This window comes from Lipotes vexillifer, unplaced genomic scaffold (assembly GCF_000442215.2).
Source record: "Lipotes vexillifer unplaced genomic scaffold, Lipotes_vexillifer_v1.1 scaffold1233, whole genome shotgun sequence".
Classification (NCBI taxonomy): Eukaryota; Metazoa; Chordata; class Mammalia; order Artiodactyla; family Lipotidae; genus Lipotes; species Lipotes vexillifer.
The window spans coordinates 1,165,951-1,185,310 of record NW_006782167.1 but is presented as its reverse complement, the minus strand read 5'-3'; the positions used below and the strand labels follow the sequence as shown (position 1 = coordinate 1,185,310).

General features: G+C 40.5%; 1 protein-coding gene across 3 annotated transcripts in view; it reads right to left on the bottom strand.

Annotated features, from left to right (window-relative positions):
- Positions 1-202: 202 nt before the first annotated feature.
- The window catches only part of MAP2K4 (mitogen-activated protein kinase kinase 4), a 116,294-nt gene continuing 97,136 nt past the window's right edge, over positions 203-19,360 (bottom strand). Inside the window, exons 9-12 of one of the 3 annotated variants that reach the window (XM_007455008.1) lie at positions 11,468-11,545; positions 8,925-9,073; positions 4,096-4,141; positions 203-2,900 (exon numbers count right to left, since the gene is read on the bottom strand). In XM_007455008.1, coding sequence (XP_007455070.1) covers positions 2,787-2,900; positions 4,096-4,141; positions 8,925-9,073; positions 11,468-11,545 — 387 coding nt within the window. In that variant the 3' untranslated portion in view covers positions 203-2,786. The remainder of the gene's footprint in view (positions 2,901-4,095; positions 4,142-8,924; positions 9,074-11,467; positions 11,546-19,360) is intronic. The other 2 variants (XM_007455009.1, XM_007455010.1) reach the window with 2 other exon arrangements.

The window sequence follows — 19,360 nt, the reverse complement described above, 5'->3', positions numbered from 1 at the left end:
CTCCTCCTTCAGCAGTAAGAAATGCTGCGTCAGGCCAGGGCAACCAACAAAGAAACAAATCTGAACTGACCCCATCATCACGCCTGCTCAAACAGAAAGCAAAGCTTTTTTCCAAGAAGAATAAGCAGAGAAACAGCAACCAGAAGACGGGGCGAGAAAAAGAAAGAAGCCATACACACACTTCCAGAAAAAGAGAATTTTCCCCCATGTGAAATGCACAGATAACTGAATGGGATTGACTTGGAATTGGATAACTCCAATGGAATTGACCCTCTCAGGGTCTGACTTCAGGAAATCAAATTACAAAGTCATCATCACATCCTAGATTTATTACAACTGACCTGCAGGCAAAAGGATAGAACTATTACATAAACACTTTCGATTCCGTGTATATATCTTAAATAGAGGAAGAATTCAAACAAGAATACAGGATAAAATATTCCAAAGCTCCAAGAAGCAGTTATGTTACTGAGCTCCATTTTTACAGACAAATAAGGCAATATCCCTGCACATTAGCTTTTTGATAATTTTTATACATTTTTCTATGGTACAAGAGAAAAATAACCAGAGCTCACAATGTACAGTTCTTACACTATTTTCACAGTTTGTGAACACTATACACCCTTTTGTTTTAATAAAGATACACTGTAATAAACTCCTTGCCCTTAAGTTTATAGTTTATAATAATCTATGATTAATACACTAAAATTGCCTTTTTATGTGGTCATCCACACAACAGAACGGTCAGATTAGCTCCTGGACAGTCAGAATTGCTTCCATCTCCATTGGTATATGGCAAAGTGACCCTATGCTGAGCCACACAGGAGGCTGACAGCAGAGATGCAGATTCCTCTGGAAGTCCCCGGGAACGGTGGAGGATGATGGCTTGGTGTGGTCAGAGGCAGACACTGCAGGGCCTCCTGTAGAGCACTGGGAAGGCTGGGCTTCAGGTGCCACGGGGGAGAAAACAGGAAAACCAGGCAAGTGGAGCAAAGCGATAAACCATGGGTGAATTCTGAAATTTACAGGGATGTAACTGTAAACAGCACCATTCTCCCTTTATTGTTGAGAAGTGTTTGTGACCGTCACCTGGGAGGAGACACAGCAACACCTGCCACTACTTGGTTCCGTCGCAGCCCCATCTGCGTCTCAGACCATGGCAGCTTTCTACTCCAGTGTGCGTGAGCCACTCACGGTGCTGCCCTGACCGACTGTCACACAAACGCTCGGGACCAGGGAGGCCAGAGTGAAACCACGGAGACCCGGCCCATGGGTAAGGGAGGAAGGACAGCAGAAGATGGCAGATTTAAATGGCCTCTTAGAACTATTCTGGGGTTCTTCGGGGGTTTTTTGGTTTTTGTGTTTTTGTAGACTCCCAATTCCAAGAAATGGTGGTGACCTGCTAGAGATTCTCGCAGGTGATGATCTCACCTAAGAGACTGCCGTTTCCCATCCTCCTCTGGTCAAGCGGTTTTCTCTAGAAAAGATGCTCCTTCATTACCTACCACATCAGCTGGGCCCCAGGCTTCTCAGCCTTTTAAACAGTAGAGCATGTGAGACACTGGGGGCTAAAAATCCTTGGTAAGGAACATCCTTGGTAATTATAAACGTTTCTGATATAGGAGAAAAAGCTGAAATATTGGATTAAGCAAAAGTCACACAGTGGCAACAGACCACACAGGTGGGTAAAGAGATGCAGAAGCTGAAGACCTGGGCCAGTGATGTCGAACAACTGAGATTTGGTCTTTTGCCGCCTAGAAGAAATCTTTATCTACTCAATCAAGGCACATTGCTACCAGCTACTTCTCCCTGTTAGTGAGTTATGATGGCTGAAGTGTCAGGCTTGGGACCAAGGGGAAATATACAGCTGCTGCAAGTTGTTCTGGATAAGATTCTAGGATTAAAAACAGCTGTAAACTTTGCCCTCCATACTTTTTTCTTCTTCCAGTCCAGGTGGTCTGTGGCAGGTGGAACATCCAGTTGGCAGCACACCGAATTCTGAGAATGAAATTCTTAGGACCAGCACCTTCTCTGACAAGTGGCAGACTCCTGAGTCTCCCCAGTGAAGAGGGCTGGGGGAGGAGAAAAGAACGCGTTCTGTCCTGTCTCAATCTTTCAATGTTCGCCTCTCTGAACGCAACGTGGTTTTTGGTAAAGATAAATTCCCTCTGATTTAACATGATTTCTCAAACAGGGAAGGAATTTGGCTAAGTACATCCATCCCCAGACATCGACGGTGGCTGTAAAGCAACAGAATGTCACATCAGTAAATCTATTGCACTTGGTGAAGACAGTAAATCCCTCCTCCGTCTCCCAGCTCCAGAAGGCAATGCGTCTCGCTGGCTGTGCCCGCTCTTCTCACTCTAGCCCGAGTCTGTGTTCAGACACAGCGCATCCATCACCGCATCCTTCCAGTATTTGGAAGACTGACAAAACACCATTCCAGCAGCTGCGTCTCCAGGTTTCGAGTCTAGAAATGAATTTAAGATGTGATCTAATCACGGTCAACAAATTGATCATACTAACTTCCACATTTCATGAATACGTCCATCACGAAAGAGCAGGATGAGGTCTCTCTGACCGGCACTAACACTGCGTGATCGCTCAGGTATTACAGGGATGCACGTTCTAGGTGACGAGAGTATACAGACATGATGGAAACGAACACCAATCTTATTGCACATGGTGTCTGGGCGAGCAATAAAAACACTGTGGTACGGGATGAAGATTCTTTACGTCTTGCTTCCTCTCAGCCCTTTTGCCTAGAGTCTGACGTAGCAGCGATGTCAGTCGACATACATGGGAGAGCTGGGAGTAGCTGGCATTTGATCCAGGATTTTACAAACATAGCATGCGACCTCGACAGCGCGCTCTTCATACATCAAAATAAAGGGATGTTTCTGCAAGAATATTGAAAAACAGAAACAGAAAAGAAAAATGATCAATATTCACATCAGAGCTCACACGGAACTTTTCCCAGTTTCGACACAGCACAGAACTGCAGGCTCCAGCCAGGTCGAGCTGTAAATGACTGTAGCAAGGCAAGCACAGTCTGCACTCCACGCAGACGTGTTAATGGGTGTGAGCTGCTGAGAAACGATGCACGGTGTCAGGCTCTGGAGGAACCGCCCTGGCTGTGAGGTCTGCAAGCTTATCTGTGTACCAGGACGGCACATTCCTCAGCACAAAGCATAGCTGGAGCCTCCGCCGCCATCTGAGAGCCAAGAAGAACTGCATGAATCACGGTCGCTATTCCTCGTGGGACACAGGCATAAACTCCAACCTCCCATATCTCCCCACATGTAGCAGAAGGACCTTACAAAAAGGTTTCAGTTTCGACCCTTCTGACTCCCACTCCAAAAGAGGCACAATGGAAACTTCTCCCCTGAGCTTGTGCGCTGTGCTCTCCAAAGCCTATGGCTCTGTATCTGCCTTGCAAACTCACTTTTTCGTCCTCCACCCCCAGCGATATTTTTCTTTCATAGCTTTGCTAAGTACACTAACCAAATACACTTAGTCAGTGCTGGGCTTGACTGGAGTTCTACCTAACATCCTCGAAGAACCAGAAGCTAGTGTGACAAGTGGGTCTTTTCCTAAAATACTCCCACATTATTAGGTCACAGGACTTTCTTCACTGCCAAGACCAAGGCCAGATCCGGTAGGCTGCTTAAAAAGTCCGAGTTCCATGGGAGGGTGAGAACTTTCAAAGAAATGAGAATTGGCCATACGATGTCAGTTTGTGTGAGAGCTTTTAATAAAGGCAGGATAAGCACAGTAAATTCCTATGGCCGTGTTACACACACAGACCACGCAGTGGAAACGGCTCCTCAAAGTGAATGTTCAAGCTCCTTCGGGTAGTTTTTATAACATGTAAAGGCCAAAATTTTCCATGAGAATCTAGCTAAGTAAATTAGTAGGAAAACTAGACCTACAAATTTTCTCTTTCCAGTCTCTCCGCTTTAAAACATTCTTTAACAACACTCATTAAGGTCAAGCAGTCTATGACAGAGAGGCCGGCTGCTTGCTTAGTGAACCAGCATGCTGGAGGATTCAGGAGTGAGGAGATATCTCCAGTTCCCAAAGTCTCAGACTCACCAGAAGTTCTTTATACTTTGGCCTTTTGGATTCATCCTTGGTAAGGCTAAAATGACACAAAAATTAACATCGTTAAAACGGACACACAGTTACCCAAGTACTTTTATTTTCACGAACAAAGTATTACAATCAAATAAGTAGTTTTTTTTTTCCCCTTCAGATACAAAGTCACAAAGCAGACAACCTGCCAAACATAAAAAACACACAGAAAATTAGGCAATCTACAATCTAAGGATTTACCCTTAAGATATTCAATGTAGGAGCATTAGTGAAAAATTAGAAACGTTAACTGGTGAAGACTGGATAAATCATGGCATAGCTACATGTTAGAATACTATGTAGTTAAATGTATGAGTGCATGTGTAAGTATAAAATTGTAAGTGTATATGTCTGTGTGCCTGTGTGTTTCTAAATATATACGGACACTACCCTAAGAGAAACTTGTAATCCAGCGAGTCTGGGAGATAAACTACATATGAATTTTATAAACTTATCCTTAGAACTAAAACATTTTTGCACTCTGTATCTTAATTCTGTGTTCTTTGTTCCAAAAGTTTACAGTAGTACCACTTCATAAGGACTATACTGATATATTAAAAACCTCTGCCCTCCTGACGTTTCCCCCTTGAATTCTACCTTGTCTAATTAATGCTGCCAGAAGTGCGTTCATGTTGTTTGTATTTTCCTGATCTATCCTGGACTGGACCTTAATCAGCACTCTCCTCCAACCTCAATCACATTCACTGTTTTAGTATCAGAAGTGAATCTGGGCAATACAGGTCCCCTATATCTAAACTCAGTGCTGCTCTTCACAGCCGCACCTTCTGTAGTGGACGCCTCACTGTGCTACACAGATGCCTTGTTTAGGAATGAAGGACTTACTCCTCCCCTGCCGGGAGGGCTGCCAGCAGGCAGCCCTCGGTTGTGGCTTCTAAGGGATGGCATCGGTTGAAGACAGCCACCCTGGCCTTCCGGCGCCAGCCTGTATCTAATGACTGATCCACAAAGGGGCATAAAACTCCAAGACCCTCCTCCCGTACGAGTCAACCTTGGAGGGGCAGCCCAGCCTCCCAGCTTCGTACAGGGCTGGTGGAGGCTTTGGCTGAGGCTGCACTGCAGCCCAACTCCCCTTCCTGCCTAGCCCTGCCTTCCCTCCCTTTGCTGTTTGTTGATCCAAAGATCACTACCTACCACTTAACCAACTTCCTGTACACTTTTTACTGTCCCCGAAGCCTGCTTTCCAGGGAACCAACCTGCAAACACCCTTTTGCTGGGCTTACTTTTCTTCTTGGTCAAACATATCTTTTCAAAACAATCTATGAATGGTAAACTCTTAGGCTTTCCCTTCCTGGAAAAAAAAATCTACACTTCCTCCTTATTTTGAATGATAATTGAGTGCCCATGTATAAAACTTTAGGATGAGGTTGACAATTATTTTTCCTCAGCACTCTGGAGCTATGACTCCACTGTTTTCTGGCAACTAGTGTTGCCGATGACGAGTCTGCTGTCAGTCTGATTCATTCATTCTTGCAGGTACTCTAAGTTCTCTTCCTGCCAACTCTTTATCATTGTTCTGCAATGTTGCTTTACTGAATTTTCGTATAAATTTACCTTTATTTATCCTACGTGATACAGAGACTTTAACTGAAATCTGAGCACCTATCGTAGATCAATTCTCAAATCTTTTCCACTATTATCTCCTTAAATATTGTTTCTCCACTTTCAGAGCTCTTTTTCACTACCATTATATACATCTTAGAATTACTCATTCTCTTCTCACTGATTTTTAACTATTTTCTTTCATACCTATTAGTCTACATCATGCTGGGGAAACCCTTCAAGTCCATCTTCCAGTTCCCCAACTCTGTCTTCAAGTGTTTTCAGTCCAGAGTACATCACATCTGTTGTATCTTTGTATCAATAGCTATGTTTTTTCATTCCCAAGCCCTCTAATTAATTAGTTTTCATATCTGTTTCATTTCCGTTTACTTCTTCCTCAGTTTTAATGAAACTTACACCTTTACTTCCTTGGGCATCTTAAATATACTTATTTTAAGTGTATTTTAGACTATTCCATAATCTCATCTCCATTGAAAGCAGCTTTATGTTCTAGTCTGTTGCTTTTCTTTCTTTTTATTTTAAATTAATTTTTATTGGAGTATAGTTGTTTTATAATGTTGTGTTAGTTTCTACTGTAAAGCAAAGTAAACCAGCTATACGTATATATTTATCCCCTCTTTTCTGGATTTCCTTCCCATTTAGGTCACCACAGAGCACTGGGCAGAGTTCCTTGAGCTATATGGTAGGTTTTCATTTGTTGCCTTTCTCAGCATTAGACTTCATGCTTCTTCATCATTTTTTCATTATTACCCTCCCTTCCCATGAAAGTTAAATACTGCATATCTGCTACAAACCATTATACTACGCAAGATTTTCTGGCTCTCCAGAACAAAGTTTTGTCCCTTGGGGGTGACAGCACTCCATGAAGAACGCACGTTCTAAACAGTTTTCAACAAGAAGTAATGATTGGATAGACATGCATCATAAAAATATACAGCTGTGACAAAAAGAAGGAAAATGGCTTGGAACAAGGTGATATTGGATTATGAGGAAACCAAATAGGAATCCGAATGATCCAGGTTAGATACTAGAAAATGCTCAGGGATAGTAGAAGGAAGAATGGACAAATGTGGAGAGCTGATACGAGCATATCACAAAATCAGATAATACTTCAACTGTAGACCTTAATGATCTGGAATGAGATGGAACTACGTACCTACTCAGGGAAAACAACGTGAGATTCAAGTCTATAACCATTATTTATGGGAGAGAACTTGCACCACGGGACACAGAAATGAAAAGTAATATATATATATATATATATATATACACACACACACATTCATTCCATTTTGGCAAGAGTGTGAAGAAATGGACACTCATTGGAGTGTGAAAATTAGATTCCTTTTTGCTGACTAATTTGTAATCTATACTAAAATCTAAAATAAGTATACTCCTTGACCTAGCAATTCCACATCTAGAATCAATTTTGTACAATATTAGGAAGAATACATAAAAATATGTATACAGGATGTTCATTGTAGCATTATTTGTAGTGACAAATAAAAGAGCTTATTAGAAAATTTCAATAAATGTGGTACATTTATACAATGGAATATCAAAGATCATTAAGTAAATGAAATGTAATTTTTTTTAAATGTCCAAAGTATAGTATTATGTGAAAAAAATCCAGCAGCAGACAAATTTGTTCAACATTCCTGTGAATATATAGGTTTGGCACACATGCACACACATGCACACACACACACACACACGTTAAAAATCAAGTGTGGTATTCACCAGATTCTTAACAGTGATTATCTTTGGGAGGTAGGATTGGTAGGGAAGAGAGTGAGTCTCATTTCTTGCTTTATATTTATTTTTTAATGGCGGAATAACAGGTGAGTATGTTTTTTGTGTGTGTTTTTCAATATATTTAAATATAAATATATAAATAAATAAATAAATAAATAAATAAATAAATAAATAAATAAAACAAAACCAACAGAGAGATCAGGAATTAAGAAGAAAGCAATCCTGGTGGAGTGTTCCCAGGTGATTATTTTAGATATTATGCTCTATGACTCACACAGATTCTTTTAACCAAATATTTCATTAAAGTAGAATATATAAAATGATCACATTTTGCAATTATATACTGTATATATGTGTGCAAATTGGTAAAAGCAGATTGTTTTTTAAAAGGAAAAAGCAGCCAATTTGAGTCATCCTTATGGCCCTCTTCTATCTAAAAATCTTGAGGCATTCTTCTCTCCTCTGAAAACCAACACAAAAGTAGAATTTGGTTAGAGAAGATGAAAGGGACTTGAAAACTGGAGCCAGACAAATGTTTTCTACATATTCAAAAAGAGGGCAATGCTAGACCGTGAAACATTAAGTCTTAGTCTTATAGGACCTAAAAGAGTAGAGAGAAACAGCATTCCTGGAAAGAAAATAATTAAGAAAAAGAAAAGCATTTTCAAGAATGAAAAGGACATGCAAAATGCTCTGGCTTTTTGCTCATAAATATATCTTACTTTTAAATCATGTGGGATAAACAGAATAATTATCAAAAATATTCAAATGATAACAACACAGGTTTTATTTAAAATTTAGATAACAAGGCACGACTGTCCTGTTGCCATATCAGTGTATATTTATTCTTACATGCTACAAACACATACACACCTATAAAAAGAGGAGTGAACAATACCAGGTGTGGGGTTCCTAGAATAAGGAACCTTACTGGAATAAGGTTCCTTGGAATAAGGTCTCTGTGAGCCAGTATATGGTTCTACCAACTAAGCTTTGGGCCTGGCACTACTACATACACCCAGCTGGGTTACGTGTCAGGTCAGAGCAGAGAGCCACCCCTGAAAGTCTGATCTGGCAGGATCTTAACTCAGCAAAAGCTTCCAAGTGATTCTGGTACAATTTCACTGTTAGAACCACATCAGAATAAGATGATCAATCTCACCTAGGCTGTATTTCTTGTACAAGGTACTAGAAATCTGGAGGCAGCAGCTTCTCCACCACCCACATCTGTTTTTCATCAGTACCTGAGTAGCAGAATAAGAGAGTGATGCCTCTCCAGGCTAGCTGGAGCCTTCCATGTAGCCACAGCGATCCAGAGTCCCAGCTGAGAAGACAGAGTGATATGAAGCAGGCTCCCCTTCCCCAGTATAAAGTACCAGTGTTGCGAAGATTAAGTAATCACCTCACTGTCCTCTCACCGTATATCTCTGAGCATTCATAAATCAAATACTCACCACAAGTTGACAAAGTTGATGAAACTTGGGGAAAATTCCCTTTCCTCAGAATTACTCAACTGTGGTGGGTCTCCTTTCACAACTTGTGTTAGTTGATCAAACACACTATTCCACTTTGGATAAGGAAATCGGCCTGTGGCCAATTCGTACTAAAGAGAACACAGAGGAAAAAGCAAAATACACTGGGCATTACTTATTAATCCAGTACTTATTACTCCTCACTGGAAAGGCCACATTGTAAATCTAAACTCCAAGCAAAACTCTTGAAAAAGCCTTGACTCAAATCAAGGTCAGGTTGAGGTGCAATCTTCAGAATTACGGCTAAGTGGAAGGGATATTTAGAAATCAAGATAGTATGTCCATATCTGCCACAGGTCAAACATATTTGTGAACTGTATTCTCATCTTTCTCCCACTCTGTTCTGAGGACAACCTTAGAAACCTAGAAATTGTGCTTTTTCCAAGAACTAGGTTTAAGTCCGCAGCATGGCCTAAATGAACCCCATTTTACGTGCACTGACAGGCGACCCCAAGCTTATCAGAGATGTGGCACATGACAGACAGACTATCTGAGAAGACGGTTTTGGAGCTTCTTCCACTGAGATGTGACTTTGTCAGTTTAGTCAGATATTAAAGTACCAGTTTGCACAATGAAAGGAAGGCAAGCAAGCCATCATAAAGCCGTCCTCCGACAGGAAGCTGGTACGGGAGGGCCTTCTTCCCCAGAAGAGGCCTCCTGCAGCTCAGCACCGTCTCCACTTGCACCTGCGCCTGTGGGAAAGCAGGCAGGTGGGCACGCACACACACGCGCAAATCCACTCCTTTGGCTGAGGTTTCTTTTTGATAAAAATACGAACGTTTGGGGAGAAGTAAACCTCCTTGATTATTCACAGCAATGGGAATCGCTTCATTAGATTCATTCCTGAGAACAGGTTTTAGTAAGAGAAGGAAACAGTAGGATACAACATCATAAGGTGAAAGACTTAGGATCTTGGGAGTTAATTTCACACATCTCATAATTTTTAAAAAATTTTATGAAAATAATGTCTCTATGAAAAATTAAAAAGGAATTCTAAGTACTGAACGCCTTGCTTTTAAACAAAGTTTAGCCAGAGGTACTAAAGGAAATTGCTAAAAAAATTCCTATGTTAAATAAAACCTTTCACAGAACAAAATTTTGTTTTTACAATAAAGTAAAAACTTGCTTTTTAAGCATAACTGGCTTGGACACAGATAGGTATTTCTGAGTCGTGGCTACCCCTTACATGCAAACAGTTGTCTCAGTTGGTAGCTATAAGTCTTGCTCCAGTCACCAGACCTAAGATTCCCAAGTTCTGTGTTCTCTCCCGACTAACTGGGAAGGAATCCCCTTTGGTTAGTGGCTTCACGCTGAGAAAAGACTCCACGAGGTGTCTCCCATGTCTGCTCACAAGGGAAACCAGATGGAGTCTTGTGCAGAGCTGAGCTGTCAGCCTTCATGTCTCTAGACGGAGAATTCATTAGGTGTGGCACAGTGACTCACCAGGGATGCTCACAAGGGTGTGTGATCCTCAGGAAGAGGATCTTAGTACCATATAATGCCAATAAACAAATGGAGATTATTTAACAAGCTACAGGAAAAGTTCACTGCTCTGAACCTGGCGTCTCGGGGCTCTGGGGTCTTACTAAGACGGGAGGAAAAGTTTTGGGTTGCCTTCTACCAAACAAGACACAGCCCCACCTATACTGATGGAAAATGCACATCCAACGTGGAAGAAGCTGCTCTGAGATCAGAAAAATGCCGCTCAGCCCTGGTAAAACAGCAAAGCACAAGAAAATAAATCTAAAACTTCAAAACAAATTTTGGTAATAAGGAAATCAGCAAATAAATCTGTTTTTAAAATAGAACCAAAATTTCCATACAGTCCACAGGTGAGACAGTTTATTTCATCGTGCTTGTTAGTTACAAACTAAGTAGTCTTCTTACTATTCTCGCTCAGTGTTGTTCTAAGGCAGAACTTTGATTGAGAATTGTCACCTCGGTGGGTCTTGTCCTTCAACAATGGAATTACTTTCAGCATGTGTGACTTTTCTATTCGGTGAATAGAAGATTCCAAGTAGTCTATAACTACCTTCATACATATAAGTATGTGCACCTAATACACACACTGTCCACAGTATCACTGGACATACGACTCCTGCTTGAGATGGGGACGCAGCTGCACTGCTGCACCGACCGCAGGTGAGCTGGCCTCCCTGTTCCTGCTCTGAGCGCAGTTCTGACTCCTAGTATCCATGGCCAAGAGATCCAGGGCCACTACATTAAAGAGCCCTAGGCACTTCACAAAACCACAAGGGAAATAATCAACTCTAGCTTGAGTTTTAAGATAAAAACTTGTTTTTCTACACTTGGGGGGCAGGGAGAAATAGGTATATAAAATCAAAGACTAGAAGAGACCGGATATGTTCGTATGAGTGGTGAAAGACTGGTTATGGTTAAATTTTCTTTTATCTCTAAATGTCTTATAACACGACGACGACAAGGTTGAGTGAACACGAACATACCAATGTGATCCCCAAACTCCAGACATCAGAGCGGACGTCATATCCTTGTCGTGACGCACTTGGGTCTATTCTTTCAGGCTAAAACACAAAGAGAAATCACAGTCATTCATTACACACACCCTCCAGGAGCAAGAAATGGAAGCAGAAGTTGGCTAGGCAGCCAGAATATCAGCACACTCCTAGAGGAATCCATGTCTAGGGACAGACTGGGAGTAATAGGAAGCCAATATTATACTGAAAACGAACAGCAAGGAAAGACCCAACTCAACAGCTTCCTCCATAAAGGGAATACAAGCCTAATTTTTCCCCCTAAGGACGCACAAGAGTTTACAAAACTGAAGCTGAGAACAGACAGAGGGAGAAAAGGGGAGGAAAAAGGAAAAACATAAAGAATTACAGGGCCAGATTAGTAGCAAGTAATGGTAAAAAGAAGAAGAAAAGAAAGACTAAGTTTTAGAATCTTATCACTTTCTGCTTCAGTGAATAAGGACGTACCACAGTACATTTGAGACACAAAAGCAAGTATGAGCTAAATTTATTATAATTGCTCCACTCACTCTTTATCATAAAGCTAAATATCTATACCTTTAAAGATAGAGATTTACAGGACTTCCCTGGTGGTGCAGTAATTAAGAATCCATCTGCCAATGCAAGGCAAATGGGTTCAAGCCCTGGTCTGGGAAGATCCCACATGCCATGGAGCAACTAAGCCTGTGCGCCACAACTAGTGAGCCTGCGCTCTAGAGCCTACGAGCCACAACTACTGAGCCCACGTGCCACAACTACTGAAGCCCATGCGTCTAGAGCCCGTGCTCCGCAACAAGAGAAGCCACCGCAGTGAGAAGCCTGCGCACTGCAACGAGGAGTAGCCCTCGCTCGCCACAACTAGAGAATGCCTGCGTGCAGCAACGAAGGCCCAACGCAGCCAAAAATAAATGATTTTTTAAAAAAAGATATAGATTTACATCTATATCTTTAAAGATATTTGTCAATTAGTCTAATTGTTAACCAAATTAAGGCATTGCCAGTATCATAATACATTATCCTATCATAAAAACAGCAAAAATCATTTTTAGTAATTTCTATGAAGGGAGCATTTTTACATTTCCTTGAAATAAGGGACCATTATTTACATAGTGTGCCAGGGATGGAAAAGAAAAGAGAGAGAGGGTATCAGTAGCACAGGGCTGACAATGGATCCTCAGCTAAGACTGACAGTAACTGCTGTTGAAAGAAACGTCCAGAGAAGCATAATGGTCACTGTGTTATGTTCTCTGCCTGTCAGCAACAATTACTTTGGAGACCTATGCATTTTGTTTTGAATATGAGTACTGTGTTGCATAAGTATTCATTGGAAGCTCTTCACTTTTACTTTTAGATATAAATATATTTATTTACCTGATAAGATACACATTACATAAAAATCCCAGATAGTCAACCAAGAGAGAAAATACTCCATCCAACAACAGCAGAATACACATTCTTCTCCAGCTCACATGGAACATTCACTAATATAAACCATGATCTGGGCCATAAAACACACTTTATGTTTAAAAAGTGAAATCAGGCAAGGCATGTTCTTAGACCACAAAGTAATTATATTAGAAATCAATAATAGAAAGATAACTAAAAAATCCCCAAATATTTGGAGATTAAACAGCACACTTCTAAATAACTCATGGATCACAAATGGATGGATACCAAGGGGGAAAGGGGTGGGGTGGGAGGAATTGGGAGAATGGGATCGACACACATGCATTATTGATGCTATGTATAAGATAGACAACTGATGGGAACACACTATATAGCACAGGGAACTCTACCTAATGCACTGTGGTAACCTAAATGGGAGGGAAGTCCAAAAGGGAGGGGATATCTGTATGTGTATGGCTGATTCATTTTGCTGGGCAGTGCAGGCTAACACAACATTGTAAAGCAACCATACTCCAAGAAAAAATTAAAAACAGAACACACTTCTAAATAACACATGGATCACAGAAGAAGTCTCAAGAAAAAGTTTAAAAATATTCTGAACTAAATATTAATAAAATGAAGTTACAAAATGAAGTAATCAATGAAATTATTTATTGAAATAATTTCAGTAAATTATTTCACAGTACTCATGTTCAATTTCAATGAAAGTGAAATCACCAAAATGAAATTACCCAAAGTTTGTGGGATGCAGGGAAAGTACTACTCAGAGGGAGACTTACGGCAGTAATTGCATATATCAGAAGAGAAGACAGATTGCAAATCGACAGCCTAACTTGACAGCTTTAAGGAAACAGAAAAAGAACAAACTAGACTCAAAGCAAGGAGAAGGAAGGGAGTAATAAAACGTAAAGCAGGGCTTCCCTGGTGGTGCAGTGGTTGAGAGTCCGCCTGCCGATGCAGGGGACACGGGTTCGTGCCCTGGTCCGGGAAGATCCCACATGCCGCGGAGCGGCTGGGCCCGTGAGCCATGGCCGCTGAGCCTGTGCTCCGCAACGGGAGAGGCCACAACAGTGAGAGGCCCGCGTACCGGGAAAAAAAAAAACAACACAAAAAACGTAAAGCAGAAGTAAGTGAAACAGCGAACAAAAATCAATACAAAATGTCAAAAGTAGAAGGTGATTCTTTGGAAAGATTAGCAAAATTGGCAAACTTCTAGCTACACTGATCAAGAGAAAGAGAGGGAAGACTCAAATTACTAAAGTCAGAATGAAAGAGGGGATATTACTATTGATCTTACAGAAACAGATGAAATAGACATTCTTTGAAAATGAAAACCTACAAAAATAATGTAGAAATCTGAATAACTGCAAAATTTTTTAAATTTTTAAATGAATCTGTTATTAAAGCTCTTTCCACAAAGTCCAGACCCAGGTAAGTTTACTGGTGAACTCCTTCAAACATGCAAGGGAGGAATAACACCAGTCTTACTCAAATTATTCTCAAAACTTGAGGAAAAGGAGGGTATTCCTCTCAACCCATTTTATGAAGTCAGCATAGCCATTTATGAAAACGTGACCAACACATTACAAGACAATTAATATCCCTCATAAATACAGACACAAAAATTGTTCAAATATGAGCAAATCTAATCTAGCAACACATGAAGTGGTAATATAATCAAGTGGGGTTTATCACAGGAATATAATATGGGCTTAATACTTGAAAATCAATGTAATGTGCCATATTTATAGAATGATTTTAAAAATCATACGATCATCTCAACAGATGTAGGATTAGAATCTGATAAAATTCAACAACTGTTAGCATACTGAGAAGGAAACCTCTTATTTCATAAAATGTATGAACATCATATTTAGTGGTGGAATACAGAACACGTCCTTCCTAATTAATACTGGGAACAAGGCACTGCTTCTATTCAGCATTATATTGGAGGTCCCAGCCAGTACAAAAAGGTAAGGGGGGAAAAGCACGGCTTTTACTCACAAACATTTGGATTTCTACAACTGTTTAGTTAGAAAATCCCTACTGAAATTAATGGTGAAACCAGCAAGACCATAGGACACAGTGTCAAAATATGCAAACCAGCTCTATTTCTCTATAATAATAGCAAAATATTGGGAAAAAGTTAAAAATCCCATTTACAATATTAGCATCAAAAACCATGAATCCCTCAGGAATAAATCCAAAAGGTGCTCAAGAGATCCACACTGAAAACTATAGAACATCACTGAGAGACAGCAAGGAGATCTAAATCAATGGAGAAACATAACAGGCACTAAAAGACTCAGCAATGTCAAGACACTCACAGTGGAATGGACAAATAAATTGTGGTCTACTGATACAATGCACAACTTCTCCGCAATAAAAAGACTGAATGACTAATACACATAACAGGTACTAAAAAACTCAGCAATGACAAGATACAGCGGAATGGATAAATAAATCGTGGTCTACTGATACAATAACAACTTCTCTGCAATAAAAAGACTGAACGACAAATACACACGGACAGCATCGATACATCTTCAAAAGAAAGCACAGACAAACAAGCACAGACTGTAGGATGGCATTGCTAAAGAACTCGAGGGAAAGCAAACCTAACTGACAGTGACAGAAAACAGGACCAATGATCCTATAAAATATGAGACATATTTTATATCTTGACTGATGTGGTGATTATATGTATGACTAACTACATTTGTCAAAATTCAAACTGTATGCTTAAAATGGGCACCTATTATTTGTGGTTACAGCGCTAATGTCATTCTAAAACTGCTGTATGTTTATGTCATAAACAGCTGTAATGTCTAGCATGTGTGTGTTAGAAAAACTTATCCAACACCGGGAAATAAATCCAAAAAAGGATTCCGTTTCCTTTCAGTGTCACAGTGGAGCACCAGCAAGCCTGCCCAAGGACTGTGTAAGTGTTACTTGTTTCATTAGGGCCCAGACACTCAAGTTATACAATAACCTGCAGATTTTTGTCAGGTAGGGATGCAAATGATTTCTGTCCAACAACCCCAGAAGTTATTATTTTATTGACCTGGAGATAATTAGCAAATTTATATTTTGATTAGCCATCTTGTTGCAATATTCCTTCTTTAGTGACTATAAATACAGAATTATGCAAATGTTCTTTGAGCCAGTTTCACTAACCTGTCTGTCCAGTTTTCTCATTAATGAGTTAAATATATTTTTGACATATGTTCGTTCTTTATTTGTACGTGTAATATTTTTAATATTTTGAAAAGTATTCTTTGAGAGGAGTAGAGATTTAAGATCCATGGAACTAATTAAAGACCCTGAATCCTAAATCTAAGTCAGAAGTACTGATTTGAAAAACAAAAGGCTTTTTAAAATTAACTACAAGAGGAAAATATCAACTTAGAGAATAGGGTCTATAATGTTAACAAAAACAGCAAAAAAGTAGTAGATAAAACAATTTTATATCCAAAACATATAATTTATAATAAATACACAACTCAAGTTACTTTGTATTAAAGTATATAAAATAAAAACCAAGGAATAAGGAGAAACTGACAATCTCAATGTTTTCAAATTTTGAACTCCTCTATTTTTTAGATTAAAGTGGCGAAAAAGTGCTGAACAGGGACCTCCCTGGTGGTGCAGTGGTTGAGAATCCGCCTGCCTATGCAGGCGACAGGGGTTCGAGCCCTGGTCCAGGAAGATCCTACATGCCGCAGAGCAGCTAAGCCAGTGCGTCACAACTACTGAGCCCACGCTCTAGAGCCCACAAGCCACAACTACCGAGCCCATGTGCTGCAACTACTGAAGCCCACATGCCTGGAACCCATGCTCCGCAACAAAAGAAGCCACAGAGATGAGAGGCCCACGTACCACAACGAAGAGTAGCCCCCGCTGCTCACTGCAGCTAGAGAAAGCCTGCGTGCAGCAACTAAGACCCAACACAGCCCCTCACCAAAAAAATTAAAAAATAAATGAACAGTTAAAAAAAAGTGCTGAATATAATTATAATACAGAACAGACCCTTTCCAATCTTTCATTTTTTAATTGACCATTTATCATGCTAAAAGAAGAATTTTAATATGTCCCAAAAGGCAGAAACATATGGACTAAAATGCTTTGAAAGCAAGTAATAAGTAAAAAGATTAACATGAATCCCTTTGTACCGGTTACTAGCTACTTGTGTAACAAAGCACCACAAAACTTAACAGCTGATACCAACAGACATTTATTATTTCAGGTTTCTGTGAGTCAGCCTTCAGGGAGCATTTTTGTTGGTGGTTATGACTCAGGGTCTCTCATGAGACTTCAACTGAGATGTCAGCCAGGGCTGTCGGCCTCACTGGGGCAGGAGGTCTCGTCACCAAGCTCACTCACACAGTACCGCAGGAAGCCTCTGTTCCTCACCACGTGAGTCTCTCTGTAAAGCTGCCTGAGTGTCTTCACAATATGGCAGCTGGCGTCCCCCAGAGTGAGCAATCCAAGAAAGAAAACAAGAAAGAAGCCACATGCCTCTTTATGACCTACTCTCAGAGGGATGCACTGTCATTTCTGCCACATGCTATTCACGAGAAGTGAGTGCCTAAGTTCAGTCCACACTCAAGGCTGTACTTAGCCACCGCCTTTTGAAGGGAGATGTATTAAAGAGATTGGACAGATTTTAAAACTACCACATAATTGGTACTTAAAACACTGCAGTAAACAGCTCTTACACCCAACATTTAAAACAACTAAGAAAAGGAAAGTATGTATATGTATACACAAGCACACGCACACCCACCCACGCATATGTGTGATGCTAAGGAAACAGTAAAATTTCACAGTTTTCAAAGAATTATGGGGACTTCCCTGACGGTCCAGTGGTTAAGACTTCACCTTCCAATGCAGGGGGGGTGAGGGTTTGATCCCTGGTCGGGGAGCTAAGATCCCACATGCCTCACGGCCAAACACCCAGAACATAAAACAGAAGCAATATTGTAACAAATTCAATAAAGACTTTAAAAATGGTCCACAAAAAAAAAAAAAAAAAATCTTAGAAAAAAAAAAAAGAATTATGTATCTTTCCCCAAAGACTCCTGGCCAAGATGGATTTCAACATCAAAGAACAGAAAACTATACTATCACAACTGTTCTGAGCTCTGGGGAAATTTTCTGAGCTCAAGGAGGCCAAAGTTATGTTTCTGATCACTAGGTGATCAATACTTTTTTACTGTATGAGTAAAATAAAGATGAAAATTTTCCCAATTTGATTTTTAAAACTTGCATAACCCATCTAAAACCTTTACAATGTACACTATAAACCAATCTCAAAATTTTTATGTAGCAATCATAAATATTAATATAGCACATGTAAAAATATATTAAACATATAAACTATGAACCATGTAGGGATTATTTCTGGAATGCCAGAACGGTTCAACCACAGGAAATATATGTTACTATGATGTGTCATAGCAACAGCTGCACAGAAACTTTTTTTTTCTTAAATTTATTTATTTATGGCTGTGTTGGGTCTTCTTTTCTGTGCGAGGGCTTTCTCTAGTTGTGGCAAGCGGGGGCCACTCTTCATCGCGGTAGGCGGGCCTCTCACTATCGCGGCCTCTCTTGTTGCAGAGCACAGGCTCCAGACGCGCAGGCTCAGTAATTGTGGCTCACGGGCCCAGGTGCTCCGCAGCATGTGGGATCTTCCCAGACCAGGGCTCGAACCCGTGTCCCCTGCACTGGCAGGTGGATTCTCAACCACTGCGCCACCAGGGAAGCCCCACAGAAACATTTTATCATACACTGAACGATGCCAAAAAGGCATTTAATAAAATTTAATAGCCATTTCTGATTCATTCTTATTCTCTCTCTCACACACACATTCTCACACACAGATATATACACATACACTTAGTAAACCAGAAAAAGACATTTACTTTCAAGTCAAGCAACCTAAGAACCCTACCATCAATACTGTCATTCAACATTGATACAGTTCTAGGCAAAGCAACAAAAATAAACATGAGAAAAGTAACAAAATATATATGATTATAGGTAGGTAGGTAGGTAGGTAGGTAGGTAGGTAGATAGATATGAGAAAGATCAATAAATATGAGGAATGCTAAGGCAAAAATTACCTGCAGAATGGTACCTTGAGTGCCATCTGAAACCTATTCAAAAAAGAGGTAGGGACTTCCCTGGTGGCGCAGTGGTTAAGAATCTGCCTGCCAACACAGTGGCAGCCCTGGCTCTGGGAAGATCCCACATGCCGAGGAGCAACTAAGCCCGTGCGCCACAACTACTGAAGTCCACGCACCTAGAGCGCATGCTCCGCAACAAGAGAAGCCACTGTAATGGTAAGCCCGTGCACCGCAACGAAGAGCAGCCCCCGTCGCCGCAACTAGAGAAAGCCCATGAGCAGCAACGAAGACCCAACGCAGCCAAAAATAAATAAATAAATTAAAAAAAAAA